Source organism: Rattus norvegicus, chromosome 1, assembly GCF_021556685.1.
Source record: "Rattus norvegicus strain SHRSP/BbbUtx chromosome 1, alternate assembly SHRSP_T2T, whole genome shotgun sequence".
NCBI lineage: Eukaryota > Metazoa > Chordata > Mammalia > Rodentia > Muridae > Rattus > Rattus norvegicus.
In genome coordinates this window covers 57,370,001-57,389,617 of record NC_141534.1, presented here as the reverse complement: position 1 = coordinate 57,389,617, position 19,617 = coordinate 57,370,001, and the positions used below count along the sequence as shown (strand labels likewise).

The 19,617-nt window shown below is 45.1% G+C and overlaps 1 protein-coding gene and 1 pseudogene across 2 annotated transcripts in view; one reads left to right on the top strand and one right to left on the bottom strand.

The window, feature by feature from the left end:
• Nucleotides 1-4,240: 4,240 nt before the first annotated feature.
• On the top strand, nucleotides 4,241-4,722 carry LOC108349470 (60S ribosomal protein L24 pseudogene; annotated as a pseudogene). The gene has a single exon (XR_015648467.1). The product of XR_015648467.1 is annotated as a 60S ribosomal protein L24 pseudogene (transcript).
• Nucleotides 4,723-11,463: 6,741 nt separating this feature from the next.
• LOC148007015 (sperm motility kinase 3A-like) overlaps nucleotides 11,464-19,617 on the bottom strand; it is an 8,382-nt gene continuing 228 nt past the window's right edge. The window contains exons 1-3 of the mRNA XM_087598796.1: nucleotides 19,470-19,617; nucleotides 12,263-13,839; nucleotides 11,464-11,827 (exon numbers count right to left, since the gene is read on the bottom strand). The exon at nucleotides 19,470-19,617 is cut by the window's right edge and continues 228 nt beyond it. Of these exons, the coding sequence (XP_087454922.1) occupies nucleotides 12,308-13,813 (1,506 nt within the window). The 5' untranslated portion in view covers nucleotides 13,814-13,839; nucleotides 19,470-19,617 and the 3' untranslated portion in view covers nucleotides 11,464-11,827; nucleotides 12,263-12,307. The remainder of the gene's footprint in view (nucleotides 11,828-12,262; nucleotides 13,840-19,469) is intronic.

Genomic DNA, 19,617 nt, shown 5'->3' with positions numbered 1-19,617 from the left:
GAAAGCAGGTGGGAGAGGGAGAAAAAGGGAGAGGGGGGAGTGAGGTGGGAGAGAGATCTAGGAATACAGTCACTATTGACTTGATTTCATCATTCATTCTACCAGGACTGTAAAGTATAAACTATTCTTGTTTTTAAACCTCTACATTTATGGAGATTTTAAAGGAATAGGTGAAAGGTTTTGAATGGGGAGTCGTCGGGAGCGACACTGAAATGGATCTCTGGGGAGTGAAGAACTTTTCATAGAAGTTATTATAGCTGTGGACAGACAGAGAGGCAAATGCATCACTGTGGCTTCAAGGATCATTCAGGACCCAGCAGCAGAGACAGAATGTGTGGTGGTGTCTTGGAAGAGAGGAAACTATGGCCTCACTGCAGAAGTAGGGATATCTTTTTCTGATTTCTGGAGATAGGGGATGTCTCACAGTACAAGTCTGCTGCCATATGTTCTAATTCCTAGGCAGGTGTCAGGGAAAATGGTGGGAATAGAATGTCTGGCTTCTAATGCGCCCTGTGATTTAACCTGATGTCCCAGGTGAGAGATCCTGATACTGGGAACTCTGTCAGCTTAGGGCCCCAGAAACAGGGTCTCAGTGGGATGCTTGTCAGTATCTTCAAAAAGGCAGTGGTGGCATCTGCAGATATTGTGATCTGAGCAGCAACTGGGTCTCACAGGACATTCGTATAGCAGGAATAAAAAACTGATGCAGTAAGCAAAATATTAGAGAATCAACAACTGACATTGTGGTCAACTGAAGTGAGCACTTAAATGATTTCCTCAGTGTCAGAAAGACCCTAACGAGCCCTCGGAGTCTGTCAGCACAGCACCTTGAGTGGTAACTAGTACAAAAAGTGGGGCCAGGGTCCAGGTGAAGGTGGTGTGCGGGTGTTGGGGTGGGGTGTGTGTAAAACTGTCTCCTCTCACTGGTCAGGTGACTGCAGAAATGCCCTGGGTAGTTGGTGAGCGTGCGTTCGTGTGTGTGTGTGTGTGTGTGTGTGTGTGTATGTGCGTGCGTGTGTGTTCATGCACACATTTGTGTGTATGTAGAGCCCAATCTAAGCAGGCTTTGGGGATGACTCGATTTCTCTACCTTTTGACCATCACTGCTTCCTCATTTGGATGATGGAAACAATTCTTCATACAAAGTAGTAATACTGACATGAAAGTCTGCTGTGGAGAATGCTATAGCCTCCATTGGAGACTGACTTCTCAATCTTCAAGGACCTTTGAATAGCCAAATTGAAGTCTTCAGTGTGAGGGAAGGTGTTGAGCTGCTGGGGAGCATGTGAGTCAGGATATGGAGCACTCACTTCCTCAGCAGGTCAAGAAGAGCTGAGGCCTAGCAGGCTCCTGCTAATGACTTGTCTATCTCCACACACAGGTGATGGTTTTAAGAAACATGTTCAAACTGGCTCTTTACTATGTGGGAGCAGATAAGGAGAAAAAGTTGGCTTGGCTCTCTCTGGTGGTACATATTCCCGTGCCATAATGGACCAAGGTACTTTCAACACTGACCTGCAGGGTTCAAGAGGGTTGAACCACTGTTATGACATCCCACTTAATGGAATTCCATTTTTGTGTCTCACTTAGTTCTGTGGTCCACATGCTGATGTCTATTTGGAGTGCCTGGTTTTATAAGATATGCACACAGTCCCTAAATGTTCCTGAACAATGACTGTTATTCTTTACTGGGCCTGGGGCTTGCTCTATGCTAGATGCTCATGGGTTTTCTTCATTGTTAGTTCTAGCTGTGGTTTTGATGGCAATGCAAAGTTGGGTGAATGCCAGCCACTGCAGCATTCCTAGAGGGAAACACTGCTGCTCTCTCGGTTGGAGACATCAATGACTTCATTAACTTGCAGAGAAACCATGCTGGCCAGGGTTTTCTCTTCTGACATCTGGAGACCAAGGTGGAGAAAGTGCTCAAAGGGCCTCAGACTCCTTAACTTCAAACACAGGGAGCTCCAGTTCCTAGACTGCAGGAGACACAGCTGGCAACTGATGCATCACTGAGGAACCAGAGCAAATGTAATCAACTTGTGGGCTTCAAGAGGGCCCAGGGAGTGGTCCTTTGTCACCTGGCCCAAGAAACTGCCTTTCCCACAGGCGACTCACTGTTTCTCAGAGGAATGTTCTCCTCACAGGATTTTACCCAGCCCAGGAAGGGCTTTGGCTGAAATGGAGACTTTGATCTTTTAGTAACAAAAACATCAGAAAAAAAGCTGAATCAGTTGTTTGAGGCTTCAGGAAAAAAAAAAGCCTTCTGACAGTTTCCCCTCCCAGAGCTCAGCACAAGCCAGACAGAAGGCTCAGAAGGGAGCCTGCTCTCCAGGGCAGAGGCAGCATCTGTGTTCTGCAGGAGGCCACTCATTCGAGCTCCTTTCCTCTGGGTTTGAAGCCGTGGGCATCACTGTGACCTGCAGCACTCCCAGGCAGGTAGAACACCCAAGGCCTGGCCTGAGACAAGCCAGCAGACAGTGCCCGGGATGATGGCCACCCCAGTGGAGCTGCCTCAGCTGGCCTGTGTTTTCCTGACGGTCCTGCACCCTGAAGCAAGGCTAAGCAGGCAGGGGAGTCCTGTGCACAGCTTCTGTTTCAGTTCTGATAAAGCTCTTTCCTCTGTCAGAGAGGAATCTCATGGGATTCACTGTCTTGAAATATACGTGTACAGCCTGAAAACAACCTGCACTGCCACAAGTCAAATAAATGCCCAGACTGGAAAAGTCAGGGTTTTTCTTAGAAGATATTCTTTCCTTCGTCAAAGAAATTGCTGAGCACACTTTAGGCCTCAGGAGCTAGAGGCCTGGAAGGCTAAAGACCTTCCTTGCTCAGATTCTTGGTTAAAATGAGCCTGCTGGGGTCTTTGCTGAACACTGTCAATGGTAGTAAACCCAAGTCCCTCAGAAAGACATGCTACTGTGGCATGCTGGCACTATCAGCAACCTGACCACACACACTAAGAAGCATAAAATAGGAAACTGCATTTATTTCTGGGCCTGTGTCTGTTAGTTTACTTTCCTCTGTGTTCTGACAAAAGCCACTTAAGGACAGATTTGTTTTGGCTCACAGTTTTGGACTACAGTCCATCACAGAAAGGGAAGCATCCACCCATCCATCTTCCATCATCCAGGTTAGGGAGCTGCTCACATTGTGTCCACATTCAGGAATCAGAGTTAATGAATGTGAGCACTCAGCTAGCTTTCTCCCTTTTAATTCATCTTAGGAATCTCAGGACATTATTACATGGTCTTCCTATATCTGTTAACTCAGTTTAGAAACTCCTTACAGATATTTCCAGAATGTTCTTTCCTAAGTGATTCTATATCCCATGCAGTTAGCAAACAGTAGTAACCATTACACTCCCTGACCATTCATCTATCCACCTCTCCATCCACTACCCTTCCATTCATCATCAATCCATCCATCATCCATCTCTCCATCACACATCCATGCATCTATCATCCATACATCATCCATCCATCCATCCATCCATCCATCCATCCATCCATCCATCCATCAATGTATCATTATCCACCATTCATTCATACACCAACTCACGCACCAGTCCATCCAGTGATCCATTCATCCTCTATCCAAGCATTTATTACTCAGTCCCTCCCTTCTTCACACGGTCTATCCACCCATCCATTCTCTGCCTTGTTCCAATACAGGGCCAATTACTGTGAGTTTCTTGATACCTAATGAGTAGAGAAAGAAGTTGAAACCGAACAAAATAGACAACAGAGAAACGGTAAAAAGAAAATGAAAGCAATGTGAAGTCAAGTTGATCTTTTATTGGAAATCTTCCATTAAGTTGAAAAGAAATAAAAAGAGAGAGGGAAGAGTCAAAACACAGTTCTCTGTATTTAAAAAATAAGTCTCAAGCAACATAATGGTAACAATTAATAAAGCATGCAGCTGTGAATTAATATTTATTTATTTATTTGTTTATTTATTTATTTATTTATTTTTGAGACCACATCTCACTATGTAGTCTATGCTGTCCTCAGCTGTGGAATCAGTGGGATCAAGTCTCATGCTGGTTTCATATTGAAAGTAAATCAAACACATCTTTCAAAATCAAGATAATTTTCTGCTAGAAATATCTAAATTTATGTGGCTTTTTGCAACAGTGTTTATTTTAAACTTAAAATCACACCAAGAAAGGAATGCATTTTTTAAAATCATTATCAGAAAAAGCACACAGAGAGGGTGTGTTTGAAAGGAATCAGGGACATCTGTCACCATGAAGGTAGAGCTATGCAGTTTTAGCAGGTACAAGATCTACTCTGGACACGGGCAGCGCTATGCCAGGACCGATGGGAAGGATTTCAAGTTTCTTAATGCCAAATGTGAGTCTGCATTCCTATCCAAAGGAACCCTCGGCAAATTAACTGGACTGTCCTGTCCAGAAGAAAACACAAGGAAGGACAGTTGGAAGAAATTCAAAAGAAAGGAACCCGCTTGCAGTCAAATTCCAGCAGGCCATCACGGGTGCTTCTCTGGCTGATATAATGGCCAAGAGGAATCAGAAACCAGAAGTTAGGAAAGCTCAGCGAGAACAGGCTATCAGAGCTGCCAAGGAAGCAAAAAAGGCTAAGCAGGCATCAAAGAAGACAGCAATGGCTGCTGCCAAGGCCCCCACAAAGACAACCACTAAACAATAGATTGTGAAGCCTGTGAAGGAAGGTCTCTGCTCCCCGAGTTGGTAGGAAATACTAATTTGGTAGATGAGAGTTTAAAAATAAAGATTTGTGGGGTTGGGGATTTAGCTCAGTGGTAGAGCACTTGCCTAGCAAGCGCAAGGCCCTGGGTTCTGTCCCCAGCTCCGAAAAAAAAAAAAAAAAAAAAAAAAAAGAAAAGAAAAAAAAATAAAGATTTGTCTTTAACTCTAAAAAAATAAAAGAAAAGAAAAAAGGAAAAAGAAAGAAAGAAAAAGAAAGGAATCAGATGTTGGAGTAGTTACTGGGTTTGCGTTGGGTCAGATCTCCCCCTCGTCGATGTGTCTCCATCTTCCTTTCATGTCTCTGTTTCTTTTCTGTGAATAAACACTCTGACAGAAGCTACTTAGCAGAATGGGGTGGGTTTATTCCTGCTCACAGTTCTAGGTAACCGTTCCTTATTACAGGACAATCACAGATGCAGGAGCAGGCTCATCTGGTCACATTGCAACCACAGTCAACAATAGAGCAGCCGGATTCCTGGACTACAGACAACTTTTTCAACCTCATGGGTCAGCACAGAAAAGAAGCTCTGTAGAGGCTTTCTGTCACCCGTGGGCAAACAGTTTCAGGAGGGAGAGACATGGGTTATGGCTTCAGCATTTCCTTAGTACCAAGCCCCATACCTGACTCGTGTAAGGATTCATAGTCAGTGTTTCCCCCCTGGCAGGCCCCTCAGTCTTCCTCAGGAGAGAGGCTGCCCCTTTCTGTGTGCACTAATAAACACAGTCCCATCTGGTGAAGGTCGGACTCCTGTGTCTTTCTGTCTTCCATCTCTGTATTCTACCTTAAAAAGGTAAGAGTCAAGCAGCAGAGAGCAAGGCATGCAGCTAGCACAGTCCAGAAATCTCAGCAAACGACACATAGGACCAGGCAAGACAAACTAAGGGACCAGCCAGTCAGATTCCAAGACCTTATGAATTTAACCCACGTCAGGCTTTCAGAGGGTGAACACACTCGAAGACAGAAGGTGCATCAGTAGGATGGGTGGGGGTGGGGATGCGGTGGAATTCCCACAGCTGAGCAGGACCCACAGGAGTCTGGACACAGTAGCCTGGCATATTAAGCTGTGTGCTGGCGAAGACTAAATCCTGCTTCATTTGTTTTAACTGTGGAATAAGGTAAACTTCAGTTTCTCTCTGTGTGACATTTTTCTTCACAGACGGAATCTTAAATGTAAATGTGGGTGTTGTGTGTGGTGGGAAGCATCTGTGTTATCTGAGAGCTTCAGTAACTAAGAGCAGCTGAAGCACAGAATGAGGACTTGAGCACTAGTGTGCTCTTGGGACAAGAGAGTGTCCACGGGACATTCACAAGTATGAAAACCTCAAGAGAGAGGCGAATCCTCAGTGAGAATTGGACATCCCAGGGGAGGGGAGGGGAGGAGACCCAGCAGTGATGGAAGTGGGTGGGAAGGTCCTGGGACTGCAGAGGGCTTTCTCCAATGGAGGTTGATGACAAAACCCCTGGGCAAAAGAAAAGGCAGTGCTCTGACTATGAATAGCAAACAGTACACACAGACTGGTTAGCACTTGATAATAGCAGCTTACCAGCTACTTTGGGGATGTGACCACACAGTGCTTTTCAGACCACCCTAGGATCACCTCAAGAGAGACAAGTAGGGGCCCATTCCAATATGTAACTTGAGGAGTGAAAGTTAAAGAACAGAGTTAGAGCTGTTCTGCTATTTAGACTTAGTGATTGCCTTTGTTACTATAGGAGTTCTCCATTGTGGAGTGCATTCAATGGGCTGGGTGCTTTCCCACGTACTTATGAGCTTCATTTTTAGAAGAAGCTACAATGTAGATTAAGTTTTTAATTTATATCACTTAATTAGGTAATTCTTTGACTGAGTACACACACACAGACACACACACACATACATACACAGACACACACACATACATACACATACACACACAGACACACAGACACACACGCAAACACACACAAACACACACAAACACACACAAACACACACAAACACACACACACACACACACACACACACACACACACCACACATTATACAATTAGCAGAAACAAAGGACTCATAAGGAACAGTGTGCGTACAAACTGCCAACACCAGGGAGTCCCACAGGGAACTCGGTGCTGACATAAAGGGCGGCAGGCCCCGCTGGTGCTCTGCTTGTACTGAATGAGGCTCCCTTCATCCCCACACAGCAGAGCCACTCCTTTGGAGAGAAGTGCACATCAGTGCACACTGCTGCTCTGCTGTCTTAACGATTGCATAGAATCCCCTTCTACAAATGAGGTATAATTTATTCAGCCAGACCCCTTTAAGGAATGTTTGGATGGCTGCCAATCCTTTGCTTTTAAACCCCATTGTACAAGGGATACCATGATTTCACAAATGGTCAACTGCCCAGACTCAGCTTCTCAAATCTGATTCCAGCATATCCTCGACGTCCTCATGGGGCTTGTTTTTCCATCTCCAATCCTAAGCAAGGCCATATTTTCTCTCTACAGACAACGAAAACAATACATCGCTGTCTGTGGACAGGAGCTAAACTGGGACCCAGCTGTCTCCGTAGGCCAAACAATGAACATACTGTCATATGTAAAACAGTGCCCTCTTCCCACCGATTTCTAACAGTGTAATTGCCATGCGATGGAGTTATTTTTATTTTATGATATAGTAAATATCTATTCAATTGCTCATTTTAGCAAGCTGGGGAAATGAATAGCATACTCAGTAAAGTACTCACCTTGTAAGTCTGAAGACCTGAGTTCACTCTCTAATACACATATTAATAAAACAAAACAGCTGGGTGGGGCTAGAGCTGCCTTTAATCCCAACACTCGATGGGCAGAGGCGGGCAGATCTCTGTGAGCCTGAGGCCAGCCTGGTCTACAGAGGGCATTCCAGGACAGCAGTGGCTACAAAATAAACCATGAAGATAGAGAGGGAGAGGGAGAGGGAGGGGGAGGGGGAGGGGGAGGGGGAGGGGGAGGAGGAGGAGGAAGAGAGAAGAGAAGAGAAGAGAAGAGAAGAGAAGAGAAGAGAAGAGAAGAGAAGAGAAGAGAAGAGAAGAGAAGATCCAAGCATGGTAGTGCACACTTCCAATCCCGGGACTGGGAAGATGGAGCCAGGCAAATCCCTGGGGCTAAATGGCCAGTCTAGTGCTCTGACCAGGCCACCCGGTGTTGCCATTGGCAGGAGTCAGGGGCAGAATTTCTATACTCATTTCCTCAGGCCCCGCTCACCTCCACACAATCAAGGTTCAGGGTCCTCTCTCCCATGTGCTGCTGCTTCTAAGAGATTGGCCAGCTCATGGAATGACAAAGAGGGCACATATGTGTAATATGTAAGCGGTGTTGATTGCTTTCCTGGGTGTGTACCCACGAAGAGTTCTCCAGCAGAGTGCAAACTGGTGCACAGGGCTCATCGTGTGGTACAGCACTTGACTTCACCCATCCAGCTGATTAAAACCATCTGTGTGTTTTAATTGGCATCTCAGCACTGTGCGTGCACCCAGGTATTTCTGGATGTTTATGGACTGGTGATGTTTCTGTAAACCATGCATTCTTACCCCCTTTAATTTTCTATTGAGTAATTGAAGCACTTTTTTCCCTCTTGGCCACTTTTGGTCATAGATACTGGGAAGACTACTTTTTTATGTGGAATCACTCAACCACCCCCACCCCTCATGATATTTTTTTCCTCTTTACTTTGACACATGCTATTTTTTCTTTTGTATAAAATGTTTCAGAAAATCTATGTGTCCAAATTAACTAATTAATTGCATCTTTTATGACTTGAAGTTTACAAGCTATTTAAAAAAAACCTTTTGTGTTGAAGTTTATGAGAAGGAAGTTTTCTCAAGTATCACACAATACACAGGAAAAGGAGAAGTTACTTGAAACAATGTATTTCTAGGTACGATTAGTCTCAGTGGGCATCTGTGCTTGCTTTGTACAAGCTGCTTTTGCTTCATGAAGAAAACTGAAATGGGTCTGGGAGGTAGTGGTGCACACTTTTAATCCCAGCACATTGGAGATAGAGGCAGGAGGAGCTCTTCCAGTTTAAGGCCAATCTGACCTATGTAATGAATTTCAGGACAGCCAGGGATATCATTGAAGGACCTCATGTCAAAAAAACAAAAAACAAAAAAGGAGAAAGGGAGGGTATGTGGGGAGGGAAAAGGAAGACCAGGAATGGTGTAGCCACACACTTCATTAGAAATGAGATTTGCTGGAGCTTCCTAACAGGGAATATGGGGATGAAATGGTGAGGAGGGTGGAACTGAGGGTGAGTCATTCATTACCAGTGCAATTCCTGAGTTCTAGTCATTCATTAGCAATGGAAGACAGTCTTGTCTCGGGTCCTTACCATTAACCACACCCTGGCTCAGGTTGTGACCTAACTCAGGGACTGTGAAGACAGGAGTCAATGTTTCCAACCTCCTGCTGACCCAAGGAACTCAATCCCAAGTGGCTGTGATGGATGAACCGGTCAGTCACAGGCTCTCCCTTATCCACAGTCCCAGGGAGAGTGCTCCAGGCTGCTCCATAGGCCACCCAATGCTGCCCTTGGCAGAGCACAGGGTCAGCTCTCCTGCTCTCCTGCCCTCAGGGCAGGCTCACCTCTACTCTAGAGTCCAGAGCCAGCTCCCAAGTGCTGCTCAGTCAAGGCTCTGGGTCCACTCTCCCAAGAGCTACAGCCTGGGAGGGACTGGGTGTGTCTCAGGGCGCGAAACAAAATAATTGGGACTAAGGAAAGGAAGAGATGGCAGAAGAATTGGTAACTGACGAAGGACTCTGTAAATATTTGTAAATAATTTTAAAAAATTTGTGTATGAGTGTTTGTGTGTGTGTGTGTGTGTGTGTGTGTGTGTGTGTGTGTGTGTGTGTGTGCGTGCGCGCGCACATGTGTATATGTAGTACCCACGGAAGCCAGAAAAGGCCACTGGATCCTGGGGCTAGAGTTACTGATGACTGTAAGTCACCATGCATGCTGGGTAACCTTGGTCCTCTGCAAGAGCAGCAATGGTTCTTTGTTACTGAGTCATCTCTCCAGACCCTGATAGGGAAGATTTTGAAAAACTGTTTTAAACATGGTGGTAGGCACCATTCAACACATGTGCAAACACTTCCAAATCTTATAGTTGTCTTAACTGTCAAGAATTATTAAAATGGACACATGTTTAAAGAATAATTTTTATTTAAAAATCCTAAGTTCTGAGAGGAGCAAAGGAGAATCCTTTCTGTTCCTCGCCAAACAACATCAACAATAAAAAGCTCCCAACTCTTGATTCGTTTTGTGAAAACATAGGAGAGAGCGACTTGATGGGGCATTACATTGTACCTTAATGAAAAATGTCCAGCCGGGACAAGAGGCAACCAGCTCTCCCCAGACTGCCATCGTCCTTGCCTCCTGTGCACATAGCACTCTCCAGCTGAGGTCCCTTTCAAAGGATGGGAATCGTCTGCCCCGTCTTCCTGTCAGGGCAGGTCCCCAGGTGGGACCCTGAGGAAGGGACCTGAAACTTCCAAAGAACGGAGGAACTTGTGCCACTTGATGCAAGCAAAGACAGTTTCTACCTGCCTGAGATTTTTATTACAAAGGTTGTTCAACTGGACAATTACAACTCGAGAATTGCCCAGAAATCCAAGCGTCCTCCTCCTTGCCAGAGTACAGTCTCTAAACACGACCACCACTGTCTGCTAGGTCATCTCTGAGAGTACTGTCTCACCCAGATGAATACTTGGCCTAGGTAGGCTGTGACTCAGATGGTGAATAATGTGGTTCTCAACTATCCTATTGCTGCGACCCTTTAATATCTTTCCTTGAATTGTGGTGACCCCCTAATCATAAAACTATTTCTGGTGCTACTTCATAACTGTAATTTTCCTGCTGTTATGAATCCTAATCTAAATATCTGTGTTTTCTGATGGTCTTAGGTGACCCCTGTGACTTGAACCCCAAAGGGGAACGACCTACAGGTTGAGAGCTGCTGATGTAGAAGAATGAGAGCTGGGCCTGTCAGGAGGGGCTCTGAGGGGTTTCCTGGGAGGAAGCCACCTAAGGGTCCAGGGTTGAGGACCTAGTGCTCTGCACAGAGGAACCCACCACACCCAGTCCAACAGTCTCTCAGAGAATTCCAGGGTCTATCCAGTTTAGGCTGGATCTCAGAGGGCTGTGAGTGAGAAAGGGAGAGGCCCTGTTATAAAAACTGAAGGCCTTAGGAGCACAGTGTCCTTACCGAGCTCTTAGAATGTTCGTTGTCATGGCTCAGTGCTGGGTTCCTGCGTCCACGGCCCTGTCTGTCCATGCTCGTGGCCTCAGTCATTTTAGACTCCTAGGTCTGTGCAATGGTTGTCTCACCATTGCTAGCTGTGCTGAGAGAGCAGAGACTGGGCTGACAGATGAGGCGATTGAGGATGCAGAGCCACTTTGAGGCCTTTGGGCATCCATAGAGGCGATACCGGAAGAGGGGGCTCTGCCTTGTCACTGGTGACAGTGAAGCATGCCGGTGAGGCACCTGAAGGAGTAACAAATTTGACAGAAGGGACAGGAACTCCCAGCGCCCAATCCTATGGAGGCCACTTAGAGGCAGACTATGACCAGCACACAGTGGTCCAGCATGTAAGGACCCCATTAGGACACATGACCTTCTTGGCCCTGAGGTGGGCCCTATTACCCAGTGCTTCCTGGGGCCTTGGAATGCCACAGGGCCAATTTCCCTATGTGAAGAAGATGCAGAAAAATCTACGAGGTCATCTTTCACAAACAGCTATTTTATTCTCAGAGTCGGATAAACACATTGAGAAGACATATATTCTCCACTAAGAGTGAGGCGAGAACTTGTGCCAAGAGGAGGTGTGTGATGTGACCCTGGTCGGCAAAAGGGCTCTGGTCTTTACCAGCTTTGGACTGGTTTTCAACCTCCATCAGGAAGAGTGATGCCTTTGAGGTGCTCTCTTGCCACCTGGCATCTCTTCATTTGCTTTCATCCTTCCACAGCTGACCTGGAAGGTGACAGCTCTCACAGCGCTCCCTTCTGCAGGACCGTGTCCACACGTGGGTCCACTTCAATACTGGGACTGCAGAGATGCAGCATCCGGCATCCTCTAGTGATCTTCTAAAAGGCAATGACACATGTGAGAGGGACTCTGGGACCTCTGCTGGACAGGGCATCTCTCCAGCTGTGGTCACCCTGTTCCAAGCTGCTCTCCAAGCTTCTCGGAACCTCTTCCCCTCATCTCCTAGCCCCCACCCCATACCACCCTCTCCTCCCTCAGCATCTCCTTCTCTTCCTTCTCCAACTTCATCCTCCTACATTGGTTAGTATCCTGCTGTCTCTTTCTAGTTGAATGTATTTTAGTATTCCCATGAGCAGGATGAACATGGGAGTTACTGTCGGCAATGACAGATGTGCTGGTAGCTTAGACTTAACCATCGTCCCACGGTGTTTTAGACCTAGCTTCCCCGTGCATCGTCCCATAGACATACACACTATGATAACCTGCCAGTTGACTCAGACACGAGCAAAATAGATACAAATTCAGCAATGTACCTGGGCAGTGTTGGATGCTTGCTCTCTGGATTCCTTCCATGTTCTTCATTTCTGGGGAACAACTCTGTTGTGCCCCAGGGGAGGTTTTTTTCTGGACGGAATGCAGCAACACAGGTTCATCAGGCCATTTCGGATGTTCTTGAGCCACCCCCTAAATCTTTTGGGCCAGGGCCTGCTTGCGACAGGCTTAACCTCTGCTGAGTCACTGGATTTGTCTTCTGTGCTTTCAGTGTTGATGGTCTTCTTGCCTCTGCTGTGCACTGAAGAAAAGCAGGGGTCACTAATAGAAATTCTGTGGGTTAGCTCCACTGTGGGTGCTATCTGACGTGGCCTGCAGAGAAGACCGCCAGGCCAACTGGCCCTCTTGACTAATCGATGACTAGGAGTCTGGCCGAGGTCAGAACCTTGACTATCAGAGGATGACCCGAGCCATCTGGGCTCGCTTCCTCGACTTCTGAGCCCTCGCACTGAAGTAGCAGGGTAATCAAGGGTCGGGAATGGGGTCATGCATGGATGAGGCCGGGTTGGGTTGTCACACTCCTGAAGAGCCTGCTTTTCCAATAGGTAATAACAAGCCATACTTTGGTTGAATTTCTTCTGATCGAGGGAGTCTTTAACCTCTTGGGCTTCAAATCCAATGTCCTGCATTGCTCTAAGAATGGCTGGGTCTGGCCTGAGGGGGATGAGTTCCTTACAAGGTTGTGGGAACCCCTCTGAGTCTATCTTAAGCCAGGGATGAGTCAAAAGATCAGGAATTGTGGGCCTCTGCTGGGAGTTCACTTTCAATAAAAGACTCAGCAGGTCTTGTAGCTCTTCTGACAGGCCAGGTGGGACAACGTACGTCCCTAACACAATTTGCCTTCGGAGTAGCGGTATGCTGGCAGCTTCAAATGGGACCTTTCCAACTGTCATATAATAAAGAATTACTCCTAGGGCCCACACGTCGACCTTGGGGCCCTCATAAAATTTCCCGAGTAACAGCTCAGGAGCAGAAAATGCATAAGTCCCATAGGGCGTTCTCAACTTTTGCCCAGGCCGCACTTGAGTGGCAGAACCAAAATCAATGATTTTAATTCTTCCCTTGGTATCGACTAACAGATTATCGGGTTTAAGGTCCCGGTGTATAATGCCTTCTTCATGGCAGTATCCCACAGCACTTAATAATTGTCTGAATATGCCCCGTGCTTCATCCTCCTGCAGATGGCCAGCCTCTTTGATGTGAGAATAAAGCTGGTTCCCCTTGGCCAACTCCATGATGAGGTATGTTATCTTTTCAGTGTCAATGACTTGTATGAGAGATACAATATTTGGGTGGTTGATCCTCATCATGATTTCTACCTCAGATGTGACCTGCTGGCACCACTGTTGTCTCTTGAGGAGCATTTTGACAGCCACGGGGGTACCTGTGAGGCGGTGCACGGCCAACTTCACGGCCGCGTGGAAACCATGGCCGATGGTATTCAAAACCAAATATTGAGAGCAGAAACTCTCTGTGCAAGAGCTGCCCTGAGATCGGAGCCTTTCTGACTCCCGTTTGCTCCCGAAGCTCATTGGAGGTAACAGAGTATAAATGCTACCTAAGAGGAAGGAAAAAGAAATAAAGGGAAGAAAGAAAGCTAAGATGGAAAGTAAAATAGTGAAAAATAAGAAAAACAGAAAACTAAAACCAACCAAAACAACAACAGAAACCCTCAAAAGTAAAACAACGCACAAAGCCAAGGAAATCCTAAGTAAAAAACTACATACTAGTCACTAGGAGGGAGGAGCACAGTTCAGCCACACTAAGATCAACATCACTGATTGTGTAAGAAAAAGAATGTACAATGAAATGAACGATCAAAGAAATTAAAACTATTAATAGTTAGAAAACCCAAGCTACAGAAAATGAAATGAAACAAAATCAACTTCCAAACAAGCAAAACTACATAAAAGCTAAAAACCTAGAGATTAAAACAAAATAGAACGCACTCATCAAAACTCCTAGAATATAGAAAGTATTAAAGAGACAACTCTAAGGAAACGTCCCAGTGAACAATTGGGATTAATTGAGATAGGGGTCTTCAAAGGGTTTTTCTCACAAGTCATGCATGGCTAAGGAATGTATGGCTAAGAAATATATATGTATATGTTCACCATCTTGGGCCATTAGGGAGATGAAAACTAAAACTAGTTTGAGACTTCATCTTATTCTAATCAGAATGGCAAAGGCAACAATGCTGGGGTGCATGTGGGGGATGGAGACCCTCATGCACAGTGTCCGTGGGAAGATATAAACTGAGGTGGCCACTGTAGAGTGTGGGTGTTCCTCAGAAAACTAGAAATAGGTGTGCCACCTGATACAGCTACGCCATTCCTGGGATATACTCAAGGAACAATATTTCCTGCTGCAAAGACACTTGTTCATCCATGTTCACTACTGTTTCATTTGTTCACGGTGCAGGGAATGTAGACAGCCAAGGTATCCGTCCAGCTGATGAATGACTAATGCGAGTGTGGTACCTACACACAGTGGAATGTCATTCAGATGTAAAAGAAACTGAAATTATCAAGTTTCCAACTAAATGCTTGGAGCTAGACAAGGTTACACTAAGTGAGCTCACCCAGACTCAAAATAACAAACACAGCATGTTCTTACTCATATGCACATCCTTGCAAGAAGTCTTCAGATTTAATAGTACAACTCTCATATCTCAGAGAAATTTCTTGGTGCAATTGCACAGAAACTCATAGCTGCTAAAAGACTGGAGAATACCTGTTGACAAAGTGCTCAGGCGAAACAGGTGTGGGGGGTGTGTCCACATTCCCTCCCTCCCTCCCTCCATGGCTCAGGGACTATAATGGAAAACAAGGGCAGAGAAATTGTAAGATCCTGGGGTTGGGAAGAGACGTATCAAAATATCTTCTCAACACAAGACCACCTCATTCATAAACTCCCAACAGCTGTGACTGCCTGCATCAGATCTCCACAAAATCAAGCAGTCCTGCATGACTAACCCAGAGTGGGAACATTGACAGTTGACGACACATAGGGAAGAGAGTCATTCCCCACACTCAGGAACACAGGACACCAGGTTATTAAAAAACCATGAATTTGTGGGTTGTGGCAGGTGACTGTGAAGATGGATGTGGGAGGAGTTGGTGAAGGATGCAGGGAGTGAAGAGGATCCAAATACATTCAATGAAAGTATGAAATTCTCCAAGAATTTATATAACATTTAAAAACCACAAATAATCACAAACTCAAATCCCCAGTTAGAGTAAAAACAGCAATAACCAAAACTCCCATGCATAAAGAATCCTATGAGAGGTACCCAAATCCCATGGGGGAGACAGCTGGACTCTCAGAAGTGAGGAGAATTCTGGGAGCATGGGGGAGGCCACCAATTCTCCTCACGTTCCTGGCAGAAGAGGAACCTGCCTAGAGCCCCGTGCACCCAGGATCCTAGGAGCAGTCAGGCAGTCTCTCCCTGTGCAAGAATTGAAAGCCATTCACAAGGGGCGAAGACACACTAGAGAGCAGTTCTAAGACCATCAGTTCTGCTCCAAGGGTCCTGCCTGAAGCCCTCAGGACACACCAACCCAGGAGCAGTCTGGGATAGAACCCTTTCAGTTCCTGCCTCCAACCAGAGCTGAGCCAGTCCCAAAGCTCTCTGTACCCAGAAATGACTGTGTGAAAGCCAGTCTCCAGGATTGCTGATACACAGGCTTACAGGAGGGTCAAGCCACTGTTATAGACAGCAAGACCAGATAACACCAGAGACAACCAGATGGCAACTGAAAATTGCAGCAACCTAAGGATAATAGGGATGGAACAGAGAAAGATTGCCAACTTAAAGGGCCAGTAAATATCTTCAAAAATAATTGAAGGTAACATCCCTAACCTAAAATAAAAGATGCCCATAAACATCCAGGAAGCCTAGAGAACTCCAAATAGATTGGACCACAAAAAAAACACCAAATGCACAAAACAAAGACAGAATATTAAAAGCAGTAAGGGTAAAAGGTCACGTAACATATAAAGGCAGACCTATCAGAATTGCCGCAGACTCCTCACCAGAGACCTTGAAAGCCAGAAGATCCTGGGCAGATGTCAAACAGACCCTAAGAGAACACAAATGCCAGACCAGGTTACTGTATCCAGCAAACTTCTCAACTACGATAGCTGGAGGAAAGAAGATATTACATGGCAAAACCAAATTTACACAATATCTTTCCACAAATCCATCCCTAAAAAGGATAACAGATGGAAAACTCCAACACAAGGAGCGAAACTACCCCTTAGAAAAAGGAAGAACGTAATCCCCTTGCAACACACACAAAAGAGAGCCACACAAACATAATTCCACCTCTAGCAACGAAAGCAACAGGAGACAGCAATCACTGTTCCTTAATATCTCGTACCAGCAATGGACTCAATTCCCCAATAAAAAGACATAGTCCAACAGACTGGACATGTAAAAGACGACCCAGAATTTTGCTGCATAGAGGAAACATACCTCAGTGTCAAAGACAGCCTCTACCTCAGAGTAAAAGTCTGGAAAACAATTTTCCAAGCAGATGGTCCCAAGGAACAAGCTGGAGTCGCCATTCTAACGTCTAACAAAATTGACTTTCAACCAAAAGTTATCAAAAAACTTTCATATTCATCAATGGAAAAATCCACCAAGATGAACTCTCAATCCTGAATATCTCTGCTTCAAATGCAAGGGCACCTATATTCATAAAAGTATACTTAGTCAAGCTCAAAGCACACATTGCACCTCACACAATAATCATGGGAGACTTCAACACCCCACTCTCATCAATGGACAGATCATGGAAACAGAAACTAAACAGAGACATAGCTAATCTGACAGAAGTTTAGGAACCAAATGGATTTAACATATTTATAGAATATTTCATCGTAAAACAAAAGAATATACCTTCTTCTCAGTACCTCAAGATACCTTCCCCCAAACTGACCATATAATTAGTCACAAAACAGGTCTCAACAGATACAAGAAGATTGAAACCAACACTAGCACAAAATTCTCCAAATTGTAAACATAAGAAAAACAAAAGAATTAAAAAAAAAACATCAACAACTCTGAAAGCCAAAAACAATCCAAGCAAAGAAAACCAGAAAATAAAGTCAGAAGCATAAAAGTTTAAAACTCAAATAATCCCTGGGTCGTGATGGTCCATACCTTTCCTCCCAGCACTCAGGAGGCAGAGGCAGGAAGATCTCTGAGTTTGAGGCCTGCCTGGTCTATAGAGAAAGCTCCAGGGTACTCAGGGCTAAGCAGAAAAACCTATCCTTAGGAAAATAAACAACGAAAAAACCCAAACCCAAGCACAAACCCAAACCCTCCAATATCCCCAGGCTAGGGAGATAGTTCAGTAGTTAACTAGCAAAACTCAAGGGAAAATGTTCTGATCTTTAAAACTAATATAAAAACTGTCAACTGTATAATTTTAATTTTGGATTATGAAGTAGATCAAAGACCTCAACATAAAATCAGACACACTAAATGTAATACAAATAGTATTGAGAACTCATTGGTTCAGGAGACAACTTCCTGAACACAACACCAATGGCTCAGATACTAAGATCAACAATGGGACCTCATGAAACTGAAATCTTCTGAAGTTGCAGAGGACACTGTCTTTAGGACAAAACAACAGCCTAAAGAGTGTGGAAAGATCTGCATGATCCTACATCTGACAGAGGGCTAATATCCAAAATACATAAAGAAGCCAAGAAGTTAGACATTGTGAATGCAAACAACCCAATTGAAAAGGGGCACAGAGCCAGAGAATTCTCAAGTGAGGAATCTCTAAAGGCTGAGAAGCACTTAAAGAAAAGTTCAACGTACTTAGTCATCAACGAAATACAAATCAAAATGACTCTGAAATTCCATTTTACACCCATCAGAATGTGTAAGATCTAAAACTCAAGTGACATCACATGCTGTTGAGGATATGGAGCAAGAAGAACACTCTTCCATTGTTGCTGGGAGTACCAACTTGCACAACCACTCTGGAAATCAAATTGGCCGTTTCTTAGAAAATCGGGAATAATTCTAACTAGACCCACCTATACCACTCCCAGGCATATACCCAAAAGATGTTTCACCATACCACAGGCAACTTCCTCAACTGTATTCATAACAGCCTTATTCATAACAGCCAGAAACTTGAAACAACCCAGATGTCCCTCAATGAAGAATGGATAAGAAAATGTGGTTCATTTACACAATGGAATATTACTCAGCTATTAAAAGGAGGACACTGTGAAACTTGAACACCAATGATTAGAAACTGAACATGTCATCCGGAGTGACGTAACCCAGACCCAGAAGGACAAACCTAGTATGTATACACTTATAAATGGATATTAGCTACAAAGTGCAGGATAACCATGCTATAATCAACAGACCCAAAAAAGCTAAATAAGGATGACTCAAGGCAGGATACTTGAATCTCATTCAAAAGGGAAATTCAAAAAGTTGAGTGGAGGGAGGGAACTGATGGGGAGAGGATTGGGGACAAGAACAGGGCAGGGCACAGAGGGAGGGGAAAGGAGAAGGCTGGGTTTGGGCAATGCATCTCTGGCATGAAGGAGACTGGGGGTGGGAGGCTCCAGGGAGTCTCTTAGAGTGATGCTAGCTGAGCCTACTAGCAGCTGGGTTTGGAGAGACTGACATACCCATGTCCTGTAGGTAGAAAGGATTTTCACTAGGGGAAGGGGGACACTAACCAACCCACAAAACCTTCAACCCAAAACTTGTCTTACTTATAAGATGTTTAGGGATAAAGGTGGAGCAGAGATTGAAGGAAAGTCCAACTAATGATCGGCCCAACTTGAGACCCAGCCCATGGGACAGAGCATTGTTAATTATATTCTATGACTTGCACACAGGACTTAATATGTCTTCTGCTCCTAACAATTGGAGCAGAGCTTGTCTCTTACTCTGTTGCCTGCCTTCGGATCCCTTTCCCCTACATGGGCTGTTTTTTCTGGGTGAGGATAAACTAAGTCCTGCTAGGAATTGATGTTTCAGGGCAGAGTGATACCCAAGGGGTTGCCCACTTCTTCTCTGAGAAGGGAAGGGAATTATAGGAAGAGGGGCATGTGAGCCGGGAGTATGAGGAGAGGAGAGAGGGAGAGGCTATGATTGGGATGTAAAGTGAATAAACAAATAAACTTAAACCAAAATATGCTTACCTTAGAAACAATGGCCAAGCTGACTGCCGGCCTCAAAACTTTTCCTCACACAGGTGTTCTCACACCTACAACTAGTGCACCAACAGGGCACAACAGACACTCACACACAGTTGGGCACACACACACACCCACACTCACAGATGCACCC